This window comes from Neoarius graeffei, chromosome 8 (assembly GCF_027579695.1).
Source record: "Neoarius graeffei isolate fNeoGra1 chromosome 8, fNeoGra1.pri, whole genome shotgun sequence".
NCBI classification, from domain to species: domain Eukaryota; kingdom Metazoa; phylum Chordata; class Actinopteri; order Siluriformes; family Ariidae; genus Neoarius; species Neoarius graeffei.
In genome coordinates this window covers 22,091,075-22,111,030 of record NC_083576.1, presented here as the reverse complement: position 1 = coordinate 22,111,030, position 19,956 = coordinate 22,091,075, and the positions used below count along the sequence as shown (strand labels likewise).

Below are 19,956 nucleotides of genomic sequence, written 5' to 3'. Positions count from 1 at the left end.
TTGTTTATCTCTATGTGTCAGCCCTGCAATAACCTGGCGACTTGTCCAGGGCGTACTTGTCCTCTCGCCCATAGTCAGCTGGGATAGGCTCCAGCTTGCCTGCGACCCTGAAGAACAGGATAAGCGGCTCTAGATGATGGATGGATGGATGGATGGATGGATGGATGATTTGCTGTAGGGTGGTGGTGGTGTAGTGGTTAGCACTGTTGCCTCACAGCAAGAAGGTTCTGGGTTTGAGCCCAGTGGCTGATGGGGGCCTTCTCTGTGTGGAGTTTGTATGTTCTCCCTGTGTCTGCATGGGTTTCCTCCGGGTGCTCTGGTTTCCCCCCACAGTCCAAACACATGCAGGTTAGGCTAATAGAGATCTTGCAGTCACGTGACCGGAAAGTACACAGATGCCATCTTGTCGGTAAAAAACACCTCTGAATACTGCTGCACTCGTGTACAGAATGGATCAATTTCAACCGACGGACTACATGGCTCATTTTTCTAATGAACAGATAACTAGATATACCGTATGTCTAAAATAAACGATCTACAGATTAGTGACCCTTATCGCTTACCGGACGGAGTTTTCACGACCGTGTCAGTGGATAAGGAACTGCCAGCGGAATACCCAGACGTGTATAATTACCTCATCAACTTTCCCTCGCTGTTCAGTGGTGAAGCACTGCATGCTTATAAATCTCTGGACAGTTATCTTTACAGAAATTCAGGATTTGTCAGCCCCCCTAAGATGTGGCATCTTGTAAAGAAGAAAATAATCCTCATTGGATGGGTAAGTCACTTAAGTATTACTAGTACTGCACTGACCAGCCGATTATAGAATAGAATAGAATAGAATAAGGTAATTCCAGCTGTAATTCCAAATCGTCCGTTTTGTTTACCATGGATCTGGCGTTGGAGAGATAGAGGCTTAGCAGTAGAGGTTTGAGTAGCTGTTTTCTGAGCTTAGTCAACAGGCCGGCTCTACAGCCTCGCTTTTGCTTCCGCTCCCGGCGCCGCCTCCTTCGCTTTGCTTCCGATAACAATCCACGGAGACCCCGCTGGTCTCGCTATCTCGTCCAGAATTTTTTTTTTTCTCGTCCGGAATGTTGTGCATGCGATGGAAATCGCTACAAACCGTCATTTTCTGCTGGAAATCAATGTCCAGTAAGTCCATACGGTTGTAGTGGATATTGAAGTCCGGTACAGACGAACAACACGCAAAAATACACACAAAAAACATAAAAAACGTGCACAGGTAGGGAGAGCTTGTAGCCGCAGCCGTTGTAGTAGAATTGTATATAGTAGGGTTTTCCAGAAGAAAAGGTAGAAGCAGAAGTAGAAGTAGAAGGCGGAAATATGGCGTTTGACCGACAAGATGGCATCTGTCACAATCTGGATCTGCTGTGACGTCACATGCAAGTGCTCCATTGGAGGCTCTGAATTGACCGTGAGTGTGAATGGTTGTGTCTGTCTATGTGTCAGCCCTGCGATGATCTGGCGACTTGTCCAGGGTGTACCCTGCCTCCTGCCTATAGTCAGCTAGGATAGGCTCCAGTGACCCCGCACAGGATAAGTGGTTACGGATAATGGATGGATGACTTGCTGCATCTTTTTTTTCTTCTTCCTCATTGTCCAGCACTGTTGCCAGTTCACGGTCCACGTGGACCCTACTGATCCACGTCATATTATTTGGTGCATAGCTTTATGCCGGAAGCCCTTCCTGCCGCAACTTTCCCATTTCTGGGCTTGGGAGACAGCCATTCACACACACATTCATACCTATGGGTGATTTCCACAACACCCCGAGGCTTTCTTCGCAATCTCTGGGGATTTTAACCATGTCACTCTGGACTCCACTCTCCCTGCCTTTCATCAGTTTGTGGACTGTCCCACTAGGAAAAACAGGACCATAGACCTATTGTATGCCAATGTAAGGGACGCATACAGAGCAATCCCACTACCGCCGCTGGGGAGATCTGACTATAATCTGGTTCTCCTACAGGCTCAGTACAAACCAATAGTTCTGAGGCAGCCCACCACCATGCGTTCATTCAGGGCCTGGTGTCCTGAGGCAGAGGAAACTCTTAAGGACTGCTTCGAGATGACCGACTGGAATGTACTGTTAGACCCGCATGGGGAGGACATTGAGGAGGTGACACACTGCATAACGGACTACTTGAACTTTTGCAGGGACGTTGTTGTTCCCACAAAAACTGCACGCTGCTTTCCAAACAAGCTCTGGATTACCAGTGAAGTTAAGGGCCTCCTCAACCAGAAAAAGGGCGTTCAAAGACGGACACAGGTCAGAGCCGAAGCGTGTACAGGGGGAACTCAAAGTCCGGCTAAAAGAGGCCAAGGAGTCATACAGGAAAAAGGTGGAACAGAAGCTGCAAGAAAACAACATGAAGGAGGTCTGAGATGGGATGAAAACCATCACAGACTACAAGAAGAACAGCGGCAGCTCAGCAGATGGGGGCATGGACAGGGCAAACCAGTTTAACCACTTCAACAGGTTTGATTGTCCTGCTCCTGCTGCCCCCTCCTCCCCTCCTCCTGCAGCAGTTGTCACCTCGTCACCGTCACCATCACCGGCAGATCAGCCCTCATCCCCACCACCAACATCATCAGCATTAGAGCCATCAACACCTCCTGCAGACGGAATACACATCCACTCCCCCAGTCCATCCATCTTCACCGCAGACCAAGTCAGGAGAGAGCTGAGGAGACTCCACCCCAGGAAGGCAGCAGGCCCAGACAAGGTGTGTCCCAGGATGCTGAGGGCCTGCGCTGCCCAACTGGGGGAGCCCCTCCAACACGTCTTTAACCTGAGCCTTTGCCTCGGGAGGGTTGCTGTCATGTGCAAGACGTCGTGCCTCATTCCAGTTCCTAAGAAAACACATCCAAAGGAACTGAATGACTACAGGCCAGTCGCCTTGACATCACATGTGATGAAGACCATGGATTGACTGCTGCTGAGCTTCCTCAGACCCCAGGTCCACCATGCTGAGGACCCACTGCAGTTTATGTACCAGGAGAAGGTGGGAGTGGATGATGCCATCCTCTGTCTTCTGCACAGAACTCATTCTCATCTGGACAAGGGGAGCGGTGCAGTGAGGATCATGTTTTTTTACTTCTCCAGCACCTTTAACACCATCCAGCCCCTTCTACTGAGAGATAAGCTGCAGGAGATGGAGGTGGACACACATCTGGTCTCCTGGATCACAGACTACCTCACAGGGAGACCACAACATGTCAGGATCAGGGACAGCATTTCTGACATGGTGATCAGCAGCACGGGAGCACCACAGGGGACTGTGCTCTTTCCAGTTCTGTTCACTCTCAAGTTGTATTTGAACTCATCAGACTTCAAGTACAACTCAGAGTCTTGCCACATGCAGAAGTTCTTGGATGATACTGCGATTGTGGGATGTGTTCATGATGGACAGGAGGAGTAGTACAGGAGCCTGATACAGGATTTTGTGTTGTGGTGTAAATCCAACCACCTGCAGCTGAACATTGGCAAAACAAAAGAAATGCTTGTGGACTTTAGAAGGTCCAGGCCGACTCTGCAGCCGATCTCTCTTGAGGGGGTCAATGTGGAGATGGTCAGGACCTACAAATACCTGGGTGTACATCTGGACGACAAGCTGGACTGGACAACGAACATTGACACCCTCTACAGGAAGGGTCAGAGCAGACTCTACTTCCTGAGGAGGCTTGGGTCCTTCAGGATCTGCCGAAAACTGCTGCTGATGTTCTACCGGTCTGTGGTACCCAGTGTCCTCTTCTGTGCTGTAGTGTGTTGGGGAAGCAGTATTAAGAAGAGAGATGCTGGACGGCTCGACAGGCTGGTGAGGAAAGCTGACTCTTGCTGGGAACTGAGCTGGACTCCCTTACATCAGTGGCAGAGCGAAGGGCCCTGAGCAAACTGCTCTTAATCATGGGCAATGTTCACCATCCTCTGCATGGCACCATCATCAGGCAGAGGAGCTCGTTCAGTGGCAGACTGTTGTCCCTGCCCTGCACCACGGACAGATTCAGGAAGTCTTTTGTCCCTTAGGCCATTAGACTGTTCAACTCCTCCCGGCTCAGCAAAAATAAGACTCTGTGACTCTGCTGTACTCAGGACTAGTTATACTGCTCTTTTCATGTCCATTGCACTTTTCTGCTGCTTACATAGATGTACATTATATGCATAGATGGGTATATACAGATATTTGTAGATAAGCTGGTATGTTGTACTTTAGCTTATTATATACTTTATTATTATATACTGTTATAATGTACCTACTTACTTATATATTATGCATACTGCTATATATACTAACTTAATATTTATATACTAACTTATTATATATCATATACTATCACACTATTACATATACTATATGTACTGATATATACTTTAACTATGCCTATCATGTAATATACTATACTTTTTATCTACCATATACCACTAAACACACTGCACATGTATGTAACTGTCCACAAAGTATTTGCACTGCTCATTACACTCTTATTTGCACTGTGACTGGTTACTGCACCCTGCGATGACCTGGCGACTTGTCCAGGGTGTACCCCGCCTTTCGCCCATAGTCAGCTGGGATAGGCTCCAGCTTGCCTGCGACCCTGTAGAAGGACAAAGTGGCTAGAGATAATGAGATGAGATGAGATGAGATGAGATGAGACTGGTTACTGCCAACTGCACTACCTCACTACCTCCCACACTGAGAGCTGTATATTCTATTACTTGCTCTTATTGGTAATGTTTTATTTCTTTTGATATTTTGTATTTTAGTTTTTTTATACGTATAATGCTATTTAGTTTTTGTATTGATCTTGTGTAATGCAGAAATATTACTGGATACCTTGAATTTCCCTCTGGGATTAATAATCTATCGATCGATCGATCGTAGCCAATTAGCCTAACTGCATGTCTTTGGACTGTGGGGGAAACCAGAGCACCTGGAGGAAACCCACACAGACACGGGGAAAACATGCATACTCCACACAAAAAAAAGCCCCCCATTGGTCACTGGGCAGGGCGGCATGGTGGTGTAGTGGTTAGCGCTGTCGCCTCGCAGCAAGAAGGTCCGGGTTCGAGCCCCGTGGCCGGCAAGGGCCTTTCTGTGCGGAGTTTGCATGTTCTCCCTGTGTCCGCGTGGGTTTTCTCCAGGTGCTCTGGTTTCCCCCACAGTCCAAAGACATGCAGGTTAGGTTAACCGGTGACTCTAAATTGACCGTAGGTGTGAGTGTGAATGGTTGTCTGTGTCTATGTGTCAGCCCTGTGATGACCTGGCGACTTGTCCAGGGTGTACCCTGCCTTTTGCTGGGATAGGCTCCAGCTTGCCTGCGACCCTGTAGAACAGGATAAAGCGGCTAGAGATAATGAGATGAGATGAGATGGTCACTGGGCTCGAACCTAGAATCTTCTTGCTGTGAGGCAACAGTGCTAACTATTACCATACTGTGCCGCCTGAAAGGCTTTCAGTATATTTACTCAAAATATGGCTCACTGCATTTTTATTTTTTGTTGTTGTTGTTCAGATGATCTCATCTCATCTCATTATCTCTAGCCACTTTATCCTTCTACAGGGTCGCAGGAGCCTATCCCAGCTGACTATGGGCGAAAGGCAGGGTACACCCTGGACAAGTCGCCAGGTCATCACAGGGCTGACACATAGACACAGACAACCATTCACACTGAAGGTCTCTGCATGCTCTTGCGACAAGGCTTTCGCAGACAGCTTTTCGCAGACAGTTGTAATTTATCGTTGAGCAGGGAGTAATAGGCGTGCGTGATGTTATTCACTGCCACAACGCAAGGGGGCGCGAAGTCGCGAAATCGCTAGGAGTAGTTGGTGGGTGTGGTTAGTGGAGTGTTTATCCTCCGGTTACTTATAATGACTAGAACTGGAGTCGTATAGATGTACGTACTTCCTCACTTTCTTGATCAACCGCTCTTCGTGCTGCTCCATCTTCGCTCGTGTTTTTAAAAATGGCGGTCGTGAAAACAAACCAAACCGGGAAAGTAGGGAAGCGGAAGTGCGTGTACAGCGGATGTAGAGTGGACCAATCAGAGCCCTCTTGTCTGCGACGCTGTCTGCGAGGCTTCTGCGGTGGTCACAATTTTTGGGAGGTGCGCGCAGAGCGTCTGCGAAGGTGGGGGGGCTACGCAGACACTGTCTGCGACGCCATCTGCGAGGACTGGGTTGTCAGCATAAATTGGCCTTCACATTCACACCTATGGTCAATTTAGAGTCACCAGTTAACCTAACCTGCATGTCTTTGGACTGTGGGGGAAACCGGAGCACCCGGAGGAAACCCACGCGGACACGGGGAGAACATGCAAACTCAGTACAGAAAGGCCCTCGCCGGCCACGGGGCTCGAACCCGGACCTTCTTGCTGTGAGGCAACAGCGCTAACCACTACACCACCGTGCCGCCCCTGTTCAGATGATACACTGATGTTTTCTCGTTCTGTTGGCTGTAGGCTTATAATGTGAAGGAAAATGTCTCCTGTCAGTTTAAGGTCCTGGAATGATAAAGTGCAAAAAAGCTATTTGAAGAGTTTATAACATCAATGAAACTCACTTCATGTTAAAACTGTTAATGTTATAGTCATGTTGTCTGTTGTTGTCCAAATGAGGATGGGTTCCATTTTGAGTCTGGTTCCTCTCGAGGTTTCTTCCTCATGCCATCTGAGGGAGTTTTTCCTTGCCACCATCACCACAGGCTTGCTCATTGGGGATAGATTAGAGATAAAATTAGCTCATGTTTTAAGTCATTCAAATTCTGTAAAGCTGCTTTGCGACAATGTTTATTGTTGAAAGCGCTATACAAATACACTTGACTATTTTCTTTCTAAACTGTCCAAATAATTGTGTCTGTAGTCCCCAGAAAAAAAAAATCTATCACACACCGGCTTCATTTTGTGAAGAGCTGACTAGACGTCTTCTTCCCTAATCAATGCGAGCTCTATTGTGAAGCAGCGCAGTCACTTGTGTGGGCCGCTTCTCTCTGAACGCCAGAGCCAGGGATTGTGTTACAACTGTAATTGCATTTCTAACAGCCAGGTCACGTCTGACATGTTGTAGTTTGCAGAACCTATTGTTGACGTAGGCGGTTTAAGATATTCAGGCCAGTCATCTTATGTGAGCTTATAAAGGGTGAGAGTAAAGATGTTAAGTTCTTTTCACTTTTTTTGAGTATTGAAGCAGAAGAAGGCTGTGTCAGGCAGAGCAGAATGAGATCCTGTCCTCTTCCTCCGTGGAATATTTATCCTTTCACTCCTGCAGTCCTTCAGTTAATCACATGGCCTGGTGCAGGGAGGAGAGAGACAGCGGCTGGAGATAAAACATTTTAGTGTTTTATGAAGTTGGAAGGTTGTTCTGTGGTGCACTAGTTGGGGGTGACTCGTCATGTTCTGTGTGAGCGTGTGTCTGATTTTGGAAGATATTTTATTGGCAAGCTGAAGAAAAGGAGGGGGTGTGGTTGTAATTTAAGGTTATCGTTGGAAACAAAAGGTCCTCTACGAGACTAATAGTGGGATTTTCAAGGAACAAGCACCATATTGGTCCATAACATTCTCTCTCTCTCACCATCCCTTTTTTCTCCTCCTCCCTCCAGCCCATATTTCTTCTTCTTTTTTGCTGTTTCCTGCAGTCTTTGTCTCTGTTATTCTTTATCTCCTCCTCCCTCGCTTTTTCTCATCACTTCTTTCACAGCTCCCCAGAGACCTGTTTAGATTTAGTGGAATTTTCTGGAAGGACTAAATTAGCAGGGCTTCTCTGTGTGTGTGTGTGTGTGTGTGTGTGTGTGTGTGTGTGTGTGTGTGTGTGTGTGTGTGTGTGAGAGAGAGAGAGAGAGAGAGAGAGAGAGAGAGAGAGAGAGAGAGAATGAGTTAGTGTGCAGACATGTTTTTATTTCTTGGTGGACACCAAATTTCCCCACATGGTTAGCAATATCTAACAGCTTTGAACTCATGGCTGTTTTCTTCCCAAAAAAAACTGCAGCTTTTTTTTTAATAATGATTTCCTAAGGTTACTGTGTTGAGGAATAGGTATAGCATTACTTAGCTATATTAATAATTATATCAGTGGAAGGTCCTCATGGTGGTGTAGTGGTTAGCACTGTCGCCTCACAGCAAGAAGGTTCTGGGATCGAGCCCAGCGGCTGACAGGGGCTTTTCTGTGTGGAGTTTGCATGTTCTCCCTGTGTCTGCATGGGTTTCCTCTGAGTGCTCCAGTTTCCTTCACAGTCCAAAGACATGTGGTTAGGTTAACATGGGGCAGCCATGGCCTGAGATTGAGCTGAAGTGCCCTTGAGCAAGGCACCTAACCCCCAGCTGCTCCCCGGGCACTGTAGTATGGAGCACTTGCATGTGACGTCACAGCCGATCCAGATTGTGACAGACGCCATCTTGTCGGTCAAACGCCATATTCCGCCTTCTACTTCTACTTCTGGTTCTACTTCTGCTTTTACTTCTACCTTTTCTTCTGGAAAACCCTACTATATACAATTCTACTACAACGGCTGCGGCTACAAGCTCTCCCTACCTGTGCACGTTTTTTATGTTTTTTGTGTGTATTTTTGCATGTTGTTCGTCTGTACCGGACTTCAATATCCACTACAACGGTATGGACTTACTGGACATTGGTTTCCAGCAGAAAATGACGGTTTGTAGCGATTTCCATCGCATGCACAACATTCCGGACGAGAAAAAAAAAAACCATTCCGGACGAGATAGCGAGACCAGCGGGGTCTCCGTGGATTGTTATCGGAAGCAAAGCGAAGGAGGCAGCGCCGGGAGAGGAAGCAAAAGCGAGGCTGCAGAGCCGGCTTGTTGACTAAGCTCAGAAAACAGCCACTCAAACCTCCACTGCTAAGCCTCTCTCTCCAACGCCAGATCCATGTAAACAAGACGGACGATTTGGAATTACAGCTGGAATTACCTTATTCTATTCTATAATCGGCTGGTCAGTGCATCTAGTATCAGTACTAGTAATACTTAAGTGACTTACCCATCCAATGAGGATTCTTGTTTACAAGATGCCACATCTGAGTCGCTGACAAATCCTGAATTTCTGTAAAGATAACTGTCCAGAGATTTATAGGCACGCAGTGCTTCACCACTGAACAGCGAGGGAAAGTTAATGAGGTAATTATACACGTCCGGGTATTCCACTGGCAGTTCAAAATCCGGTCGTGAAAACTCCGTCCGGTAAGCCATAAGGGTCACTAATCTGTAGATCGTTTATTTTAGACATATATCTAGTTATCTGTTCATTAGAAAAATGAGCCGTGTAGTCCGTCGGTTGAAATTGATCCATTCTGTACACGAGTGCAGCAGTATTCAGCGGTGTTTTTGACCGACAAGATGGCGGTTGTGTACTTTCCGGTCACGTGACTGCAAGATCTCAAGAGCTGCCCACTGCTCTGGGTATGTATGTGTGCTCATTGCTCACTTGTGTCTGTTCAGTGCTTCAAATGGGTTAAGTGCAGAGGAGGAATTTCACTTCTTGCTCACCAGGACAGTAAGATGTGTGTGTGTGTGTGTGTGTGTGTGTGTGTGTGTGTGTGTGTGTGTGTGTGTGTGTGTGTGTGTTGCTTTCTGAAGCAGCTTGGTAAAGGGTCCTGTGGTCATGTTTGTCACATTCCAGCAAGTGCCAGTTGAAGTGAATAGAAAATAGAGACATGTCACAATCTGAATGCAGCAAGGGATTGTGTGGATCAGCACCATAATGCAGACCTGCGCACACATACAAACACACCATCTCATTTCTGTGCTGTCTTTGAAGCCTTCGATTTGCTTCTGTGGAGCAGAAATGCAGTGCTTTCTCCTTCACTGCTTTACCATTTCACCCTGGCAGCAGCAAGAAAATCAAACCTGTCCCTACTTCTTTTTAAAGGGGAAAAAAAACAACACGTACAAGCACACCATACAAGAGCACTACTGTACTGTGGGTCAGGAGAGTCACATTCATATAAATATCCCTACATTTCTAAGTGGAATGTGAAGTGTATAAAGCGGTTTGTGACTCAGCGTAGGGAATTGAAAATTGTAGCTCTAAAGCTGGTGTGAATACAAGCTGTTACAGGAAAACGTACATCATAACAGCTATAAACAGTTCCCTCACTTTCTCTTAAAGGTGAAAATGTACCATATTAACAACTCTGCATTTCTTAGTCTGTTTATGTCAAGCATACAAGCCATGCACTGCTGTTAGAGAAAATGAATCAACACTTTCTTACTCAACCGTGCTGTTGTGTAAAGTAGTTTAACAAAATATTTTTTTGCTTTCAGAATATTCAGTCTGAAAAAGAGGCTTTGAAGGAGGAGAAGGAGAGAACCCCAAAGTATCAGCGCACAGAGGACGGCTTCATTAGAATAGGTGAGACACTGATAAATATAAATGGGCCGTAGATAAAAAGACATTGATTTTGAAAAGAAATTTAAATATTAGTATAACATTAACTGTTCATATTAATCTTTTTTCTGTCAACACTATAATATAAACTGTTCTACGCAGTGACATCACATCTGACACTTAATGACAGTGTTATAGTCGAGTCACTAAACCTCAAGTCTGAGTCCAGTCTCGAGTCCCCAGTGTTCAAGTCTGAGTCAATTCCAAGTCATTAAAGAAAACTTCGAGTCGAGTCCACTACTGATCTGAGTCGAGTCTAAGGCCCTGTCCACACGGCAACGGATTCAGGTGAATCTGATAAAATTGTTTATCGTTTCGCCCTGGCGTCCACACGGCACCGGCGTTTTGGGTGCCCCAAAACGAAATCTTTTGAGAACGGGTTCCAGAGTGGAAAAATCTGGCAACGGAGCCATTGCAAAGTCGTCTGGATGAGTAGAACGGATTTGTTTATGATGACGTCACAACCACATGACTGTCAGTGCTTCATGCCGGGTAGAAGTGTAACGAACTCGATGCGAGTTGTCAACAAATCCTATAACTTGGTTCATGAAACGCGCTTACAAAATATTTTCACTGTGAATATTTATTGTGTCATGGTGCAAAGTGAGAGAGAGAGAGAGAGAGAGAGAGAGAGACAGAAGGAGTGAGAGAATAGCCCTTAGGGCAGAGTCTTTAGTCCAAACACTGCGGAAGCAGTACCAAACCGCGCACCGCCCGTACGCTTTCCAAAAACAAAAACAATCCCGCCAGCAAAAATAGGAAAAAAAAAAAGGAGCGATCTCACCTCTTCAGATGTTGGTTTAAGTCCGACAATACATTCCTCAAAAAGGGCGTAGAAGAACAAAGTAATCCATCAATGTGTAGCATTCAATTTATTCCGGACCATTAAAGAATTCTGGAGGATATCAGAATGTTGGCGTACCGGCTTCCATCTACCCCCATTCATTCCTCTTTCCGCGTCTTTCGTTTTACGCTACTGATTAATAATCAAAACTTTATGTGGCTAATGCTACAGAAGAAGGGATTTATGCGCATGCGTCTACTTCTTCTATTGTTCTGGTGTCTCCGATGGGACCGTCTTACAGCGCACGTAGAGGTGTGGCATGTGTATTGCATCGTTTTCAGCAAGCGTTGCGTTGCCATATGTACCTGAAATTTTACTGATCCGTTGCCCATGTGGACGCGATATTTAAAAAAAAAAATCTCGTTGCCGTTGTCGTGTGGATGTAGCCTAAGAACAAGACTCCAACCGCACCATTTGACGGTGGCTGTTGCTGCCTTTATGTGAAACCGTCTCTGCTACTGTGTTGGACTAACGTTCCTGCTTGACTGCCCCATTTTAGTTAATAGGCTACAGATAAAAAGCTTGTTCATTGCTCAGCAAGCCCCGCCCACTATCAACAAATAACATGAGAGAGGGCTACACTAGCTAGTTCATCAGTCAGCAACCAAGCCCCGCTAGCAGCAGAGCAATGAACATAGCGTGTCACTCCCTCCTCTGGGTGGAGTCTTGCCAAATGACGATTGAAGTTCGAGGTTGTCCCCATCGTCTCCTCGATAGTTCTTCTACATATGGAACACATCACAGTGCACTTTTTTTCCCCACTGCACGAGAAGTCTGTATAAGCAAAGCGGACAATCCTAGGGGCGTTCTCTCCAGGCATTTTAGTGCCATTAACATTTGTTCCTGAACATGACGTATGAACAGGTGACTGTGCATTCTCTTGCACAAAATTAGTAGAAAAATTAATGTAGATATAAATATCTTATGCCAAATTGGCATGTTACAAAAAATAAAGAAAAAATCCGAGTCCTCGTCTCCAGTTTACGAGTCCAAGTGCAGTTAATGCATGAGTCTGAGTCTAAGTCCGAGTCATCAGTGTTCAAGTCCAAGTCAAGTCACCAGTCCTTAAAATTAGGGCACAAGTTGGACTCAAGTCGGAGTCCTGGACTTGAGTACTACAAGCCTGCTTAATGATACGTACAGTTGAGGCAATAAGTAGTGTTGTAGTCAAGACCACCTAAACCGAGATCAAGTCATGGCCAAGACCAGAGTGTATCAAGACCGAGACAAGAGCAAGACTTTGAGGGGTTGAGACCAAGTCAAGACCAAGGCAGGGCAAGACCGAGTCAAGACCAGGACCAGACCAGTGTGTGTGAAGGGGGGTGGAGACGGGTGTCGGCCGTTAACAGTAAAAAAAATTTCAAATTGCCAATAAGTCATGTTATTGGTTGCATTTGAAGCAGAAAGTTTTGCATCCAATCACAGTAACGATGTTAACAAATAAATCAGACAATGCACAGGCAATTTAGTGAAATCCCTGCAGCTGTGGTCTTGACCGATCTTGAAATAAAATCCAGAGCCCTTGATGTCCAAGACCGAGACAAGACTGAGGAAAAATGTGGTTGATCCTGAGACGAGACTGAGACCTTCAAAAAGTGGTCTTGAGACGAAGATTGGTTTCAAGTACTACAACACTATAAGCAATAAGTTTACGGACACCTATCCGAAAGATATTCAATCTCAGTTTTTCACAAACCCACACATTTCATATTGTCATACATTTCTTTTGCCTTTAACAACATGACAAAATCCAAACAACTCATACCTCTTTTTGACCAACAGGGAATGGGTTCTTGAACCAGTTCCGTTCAGGATTCTTTGAACCTTGGTGCCAGCTAGCGAACCGGCCCATGTTTTCACCAGTTTTGAGTGGAACGTTGTAATAAAGGATGCATCATGAATGGAGGGTGTGGCACGATGCACAACAGGGGTAAACAGTAGTCACAAGATGGCATAGCACATTGATTACCTGCGAGCTTTTGTTCTGTTATTGCAGATATTTGTTTTCGGTCCATTTTTTTTTTTTGAAGATATATCCTCTTCCATTGCAATCTCCATTGTTGTGCTCCACTTTCTCTCCAAACTAATGACACGCCTACTGATGTCATCACAGTTCATGCTGGAAAAACCAGCGGTAGTCTGGTTCCAGATGGTTTCAGAACCATCTTTTCAGGTTCTGAACCAATTTATATTTGGTCAAAATGCTCCAAACATGTCAAAATTCGGTGCACAAACAAGAACACAGCCTATTTCCTGTTGGTTGAAAAAGGGTATCATAAAAAATTGAGTGGATTTCCACAAGTTTAGTTCATCTTTAGGAGCAATTGCCAAACAAGTGAGGGTACCATGATTATCTGTGAAAACAATTGTATGCAAATGTAAAAATATTGGGACCACACAGACACTGCATCATTCAGGAAAGGGGCACAAATTAACTCCCAGGAATGAATGAACTTTGGTCTGAAAGGTTCAACTGAACCCCAAGACAACAATAAAGGAACTGTTGAAGCAGTTGGAGCCATCAGGTACCAAAGTATGTTCCTCAACCCTGAAGAGAGTCCTACATCAGAATATCCTGAAAGACTGTCACACAAGGAAGAAGCCACGACTCCAAGACCCGAATAAAAGACAGACTGAAGATAGAATTTTTGGAGGTATGGTCTCTGGTCATATGAAACAAAAAACTGAATTGTTTGGCCACTATATGTAGAGGAAAAAGAGTGTGACATGCTTCAATCAAAATAACACAAGGATAAAACACTACAGCCTGGGGACAGCTATGGCCTGGTTAGTGAAATAGTTTTGGGTTCAAAGGGTTGCTGGTTCAATTACCAGGGCTGGCAGGAAAAATGTGTGAATACTTTCCCCTCCCTCTGTAGTCATAGCTGAAGCGCTCTTGAACAAGGCACCTAACCCTCAACTTCTCCTTGGGTACTGTAGCATAGCTACCCACTTTGTGTGTGTTCACTGCTGCAGATGTGTAATAAATATTTCATTCTTACCTTCATGGAAATGAAGTGAGCATACCATGGGGGTTTTGACCTCTCCTTTTGACACAAAGTCCCCCTGAATGTTTTTTCCTGCATTTTCCCTTCTATATTTAGAAATATCTCTATTTTTTCCCCCGATAATGAATTACTTTTGGTAAATTAAAAAATCTGAGGTCTTTTGTTTCGTTCAAAATGATTTGCACATCCAAAAACGCAACAAAACCTTCCCATACTGATTAGTAACAATTAACTTGGCTGAATGAAGCACTGAAGCATGTCCCCTGTCATGGCAGCGTAGTTACCGTTGCTGGGGTCACGTAACGGTGCAAGGCCTCTATTCGTTATCTTTAAGAAGTCATGGGAAGTCACTTAAAGTTATACTATAAAAAATTCTTAAAGTTAGAAGTAAATACAGTGAAATTTAGCATTTCGTAAACTTTTAGGATACTTTAGAATATCTGTTAATTCATCTAGTATTTCTTCCACCGGCCAGTCAGGTAGCATTTTCCTCATGAATATTCATTCACAAAGGTAGTTCTCAAATCATGAGATGAGATACTCATATGAAGGAGTGGTGTAATTTTCATGATCTCAATTCCTTGTGATGTAGAAAGGGGAGACAAATCTGAACGGCTTGTTGAAGCACATGTTTTCTGAAATGGGCAGCTCAAAAGAAAATGACTGGGTGTCTTATTTCAGAGTATGTAGGTTGGTTAACACTTCAGGTACCTAAATGTATGTGCACAAGTACTGAAAAAGTGAGTTTTTCATAATGTCCCCTTTAAATCAGTCCTGTGCACAGCTTTAATGGACACTAGTTCATTTTGAATAAAATTTTGTGGGATGTAGCATAAATCTGAATATAAATTTTAATGTGTTTATGAACACCATTTATATAGCACTTCAGTTTGTAACTCATCCTCTGCTTTACAGTGCATTTTAACAACAAAATGGATTAAACATATGCAATGAAATCACAGCCTGGTATTGGAGACGTGTGTGTGTGTGTGTGTGTGTGTGTGTGTGTGTGTGTGTGTGTGTGTGTGTGTGTGTGTGTGTGAGAGACACAGGAGAATGAAGACTGCCAGAGTCCCATTATAAATGTATCAATTTTATACAATATTCATTCGGTCTCATCATAAATTCATTTTAGCCGTGAGATCGATATAAAACTCAACAAAATCAATTAATACGAGTCTTTATGAGGCAGCGGAATCTGGCCTGGTGTCTGTATTCTGTTTCATTAGAAATGCAAATGATCTGAGCATCAATTCCAACCCCAGTGTATCTACAGCTCAATTCCAGTGCATCATCCAACCTCACACCACATCAAGCACTTACACATTGTAGGTGCAATTGGTAATTAAGTGATCAATCTCCTTAAATCAGTCTCATTAAATATTAAATTTAGTCTCATTGGATCAGTCTCATTAATTAATACCATTAATTTTGGTGTTTAATAATAAATTACCAAACAGCTAAATTATGGTATATTCCAAATTATTATGATCACTTACTGTATTACATAACTCGTATGCACCTTGGAATTCTTTGAGGTTGGGTACTTCAAAAATATTGGAACAACAAATAAACACACACAATTTCAATAATTAATTGAATTTATTATAACAAAGATAAAATGAATAATGGCAGTTGAAATATATACAAATATGATATATATACTTGATGAGCGTGTGTGTGCGTGTGTGTGTGTGTGTGTGTGTGTGAGAGGCCTTATGACCACGTGTTTCGAAGTACAGCAAGAGAGTTAGCTTTGGTTGCTAATTGAGATGTGTTGGCCACGTGTGGAGACACAGATTAGCCTTGTGTCGCTAGCTAAGACAAAGGAATGCTAGCTAAGATGTGTTTGTGAGGCCTGTGTGTGTGTGGCCTGAACAAAAGTCAGCATGGATTGCTAGCTAAGGTGTGTTTGTGTGTGGCCTGTGGCCTAAGCAAAAGGTTAGCCTAGCTTGCTAACAAGACAAAGGAATTAGCCGTGTGTTTAGCTAAGGTGTGCTTGTGAGGCCTGTGGCCACGTGTTTCTTTGAGACAATACACTTAGCCCTGGATGCTAATGGGACAAAAGAATTAGCCATAGGCTAATTTCACTAGCTTATAACAGTACTAAATCCACTGAAATCTTGATGTGGTCAAGATACGTGTAATAATGAAATTAAAGTGTTAGACAGGAATAGAGAGAGAGAGCATGCAAAGCCTATCTATTAAACAATTGAGAGATTAAAACAAAATAGAACAATCATCAATTCAACACGCTGCGTGTCTAAAGTGTAAACAATTAAACCGTTCCTGAGTTTAAATTCACACTACTTCAATAAAGCTAATTCCTAAGACTAGTTTTATGCCCAAAATTTGCCAGTCTTACTTCAGTATCTCGCTTCTACGCGAGATTATGAGAAGATGTTCTGAGACTTTTGGAGTTTCACCGTTGTGGAGCACGTGAGTCGATTCCGTGGAAAGCAGAGGATTTCTTGGTCCGACGCATGGTCGCTCGTGATGAAAAGAGAGAGTCTGATCAAAATAATGTGCACAGCACTTTAATTAGGAGGAATTTGATCGCTCCTAACTTTAAATTAAACTGTTTTGGGTGGCAGTTTGGTAACGTTACTGACAGACAAACAAACCGGCTGTAGCTCAAGCTGAGTTTAAAATCGCGCGATTCTAGGATCTACCGTGGCCAAAGGTGAAAGAAAAGCGCGAAACTCTGATTCTTCAGGAAAAGAAAAGACGTCTTTATCTGGTTTTCTGGTGTGGGGTATCTCTTTGTGTCCAGATGGCTTGAAGTCCAGACGAGAGAGAGAGAGACGGAAGCGTTGTTCCGTTTCTTATGCCTTCCTGGAGGATGTGACATTGGTGATCCCACCCAGGCGTGACGTAGGTCAACGCGGAAGTTAGTGATGGGAGTTGTAGTCCTTAGACGGACTGTTGTAGTTCTTAGACAGTAGGTGGCGACTGTACCTACAACATTTACTTGTTTATTGCTGTTGAAAAATTATGTTGACATGAAATTATCACCGCTTCTGTTAAAAACTGAACAACCATGCGAACTGAGCTGTGTTGGTACAGCAATTAGGGAATGACAGATGTTACGTTAGGCTTCAAGAGTTTTTGTTGTTGGTTCAGTAAATACATTTTTAGCAGTGGCGAACTGTTACTAGTAGAGCTGGGACTTCAGCTCAGCCAAAACTTAGCCAGACACACCAAAAAAGCAACAGGACAAAGGATTTTGCAACGGATTAGTGGCAGGCTGCCAGGTAGCTCCATTGTGTGGAGTCGTCAATGTTGATTTTAAAAGTAACTCAGTAAATTACATGGGGAAATGAATACTTACGTCTGAGTGAAAAATCCTGTGGTGAGTGTGCGTGGAAGAAGAGTCTGGAGACAGAAATCTTAGTTTCTTGGTCATTAGCCTGTTCTACTTGCTCTCAATAGCACTGGCTTGACTGCTTTATTAGCATAGTTCAGCGAAGAACTAAGAACATAGTTTAGAAAAGAACTAAAGACCAGCTTCAGGTATGCCAAAACAAGCTGATCTGTTTTGTGTTGGGTCTCCCCCTAGGTCACATTTGGATATTTCCAATTTCAAAAAAGTGGGTTGGCTCCCTATCGAAAAGAGAATCTGGCACATTGGTGTGAACACGTCCATCCATCCATTTTCTGCCGCTTATACAGGTCTGGGTCATGGGGGTAGCAGCCTAAGCAGAGCAGCCCAGACTTCCCGCTCCCCAGCCACCTCCACCAGTTCTTCCAGGGGAATACCGAGGCATTCCCAGGCCAGCCGAGACATGTAATCTCTCCAGTGTGTCCTGGGTCTGCTCCGGGGTCTCCTCCCGGTGGGGCATGCCCAGTGAACCTCCCCTGGGAGGCATCTGGGGGCATCCTAACAAGGTGCCCGAACCACCTCAACTGACTCCTTTTGATGTGGAGGAGTAGTGGTTCTATTCTGAGTTTCTCCCGAATGACCAAGCTTCTCACCCTGTCTCTAAGGGAGAACCCAGCCACCCTGCGGAGAAAACTCATTTCAACCGCTTGTATCCGCGATCTCATTCTTTCAGTCACTACCCACAGGTCGTGACCATAGGTGAGAGTGGGAACGTAGATAGACCAGTAAATTAAGAGCTTTTCCTTTTGGCTCAGCTCTCTCTTTACCACAACAGACCGGTTTAGCATCCGCATCATTGCTGACGCTGCCTCGATTCATCTGTCAGACAAAGAGCAGTTCTGAAGACCCTTATGAGAGAAAAAGCAAGGATCCGAGTACCCTTGCCTAGACCAGAGATACCGGGACCCCACCCTGGAGCCAGGCCTGGGGGAGGGGCTCGTCAGCGAGCGCTTGGTGGCCGGGCCTATGTCCGTGGGGCCCAACCAGGCCCAGTCCGAATGAGCAACACGGAACCACTCTCTTATGGACCGACCACCCACAGGAGGTGCCGTAAGGGTCTGGTGCATTGTGGATCGGGTGGCAGCCCTGGCCTACTGATCCCTGACTGAAAAACTGGCTTTGGTGTGAACCATGTTTATAAAATTATACATGGTCTCTCTGCACCTTATCTTACTTCCGATATTGTTTGAGTGGCTGATGTACATTCTTACAATATTCGTTTTAGCCAATACAATTTAATGATCCCCAAGCTCAAGAGTCATGGTCAAAAATCCTTCCTGTTCAATGCTGTGAAACAGTGGAATAGTCTGCCGCCTCAGATACAGTCAATTCAGAGCTTTCAGTGTTTTAAAAGGACTGTTAAAAGGCACTTTTTTACAAAATCCAAAAATGTCTTTTTATGCTATTATTCTTAGTAATGTTTCTGCTGATGTCCTAGTTATATGCTTATGAGCGATTTTCACTGTTTGTATTTCTAGTCTGTTTTTTATCTTGTTCCTGCCATCTTGAAACTTTATTGTGGGACCACAATGGAAATAAGTGTATTTTACACTTTTTGTGTAATCCTTGGTTGAGTTTCATGTTTTTTCAGTTGTGGTGTATATGTATACGGTATAGCTGATTGCATGTTATTTTACCTCAATAAATTCAATCAATCAACATTTGCTAACACTACTGATGAACGCTACACTGGCTGGAAGGTGACTTCACTGCTGCGCCAACGGCGCCGACTTGCAGCTAAGCTAGAGTTGGCCTTCGAGAAAGGTCCAGGGTGATAAATTCTTAGTCCCGCCCCCTATAAATCAAAATCTGATTGGTTAATTCATCTGTCACTTCCTACATAAACATACACTGCTATGGCCTTCTGTCCCGGCAATGAAGTCCTAACCAATGAGTGAGCCAGCTCTAAACTCTTCTCAGCCTTGAGACAACAAACAAAAAAAATCTCATTGGATAACTCGATTTTAATATTTTCAGGACAGTAATCCTTTCATTTCTGAAACAAATTTGATAGAAAATGAGGTCAAATTAGAAGAGAATAACTATAATAAAAGAAATTAAAGAATGAAAGAAATTAAATATAACATTTGAAATGCTGATATGTTTGGGCCTTCTCTGAAGACCTAGAAGGCTCTGACAGTTCCTCTCTGGTTTTTAGCAATCTGACAAAAATCTTGCAAGTACATCTGTGTTGCAAATGCACTCATTTTATTCCATAGGCAAAATATCATAAGACTACATTTGTCAAAGTCTTTTAAAACAGTAACAACGTATACTCACTGGCCACTTTAATAGGAACACCTG

At 44.2% G+C, this 19,956-nt stretch overlaps 1 protein-coding gene across 1 annotated transcript in view; it reads left to right on the top strand.

Moving 5' to 3' along the window:
• Positions 1-19,956, top strand: part of mgat4b (alpha-1,3-mannosyl-glycoprotein 4-beta-N-acetylglucosaminyltransferase B) — a 384,957-nt gene that overhangs the window by 352,618 nt on the left and 12,383 nt on the right. Inside the window, exon 13 of the mRNA XM_060927424.1 lies at positions 10,295-10,382. Within this exon, the coding sequence (XP_060783407.1) occupies positions 10,295-10,382 (88 nt within the window). The remainder of the gene's footprint in view (positions 1-10,294; positions 10,383-19,956) is intronic.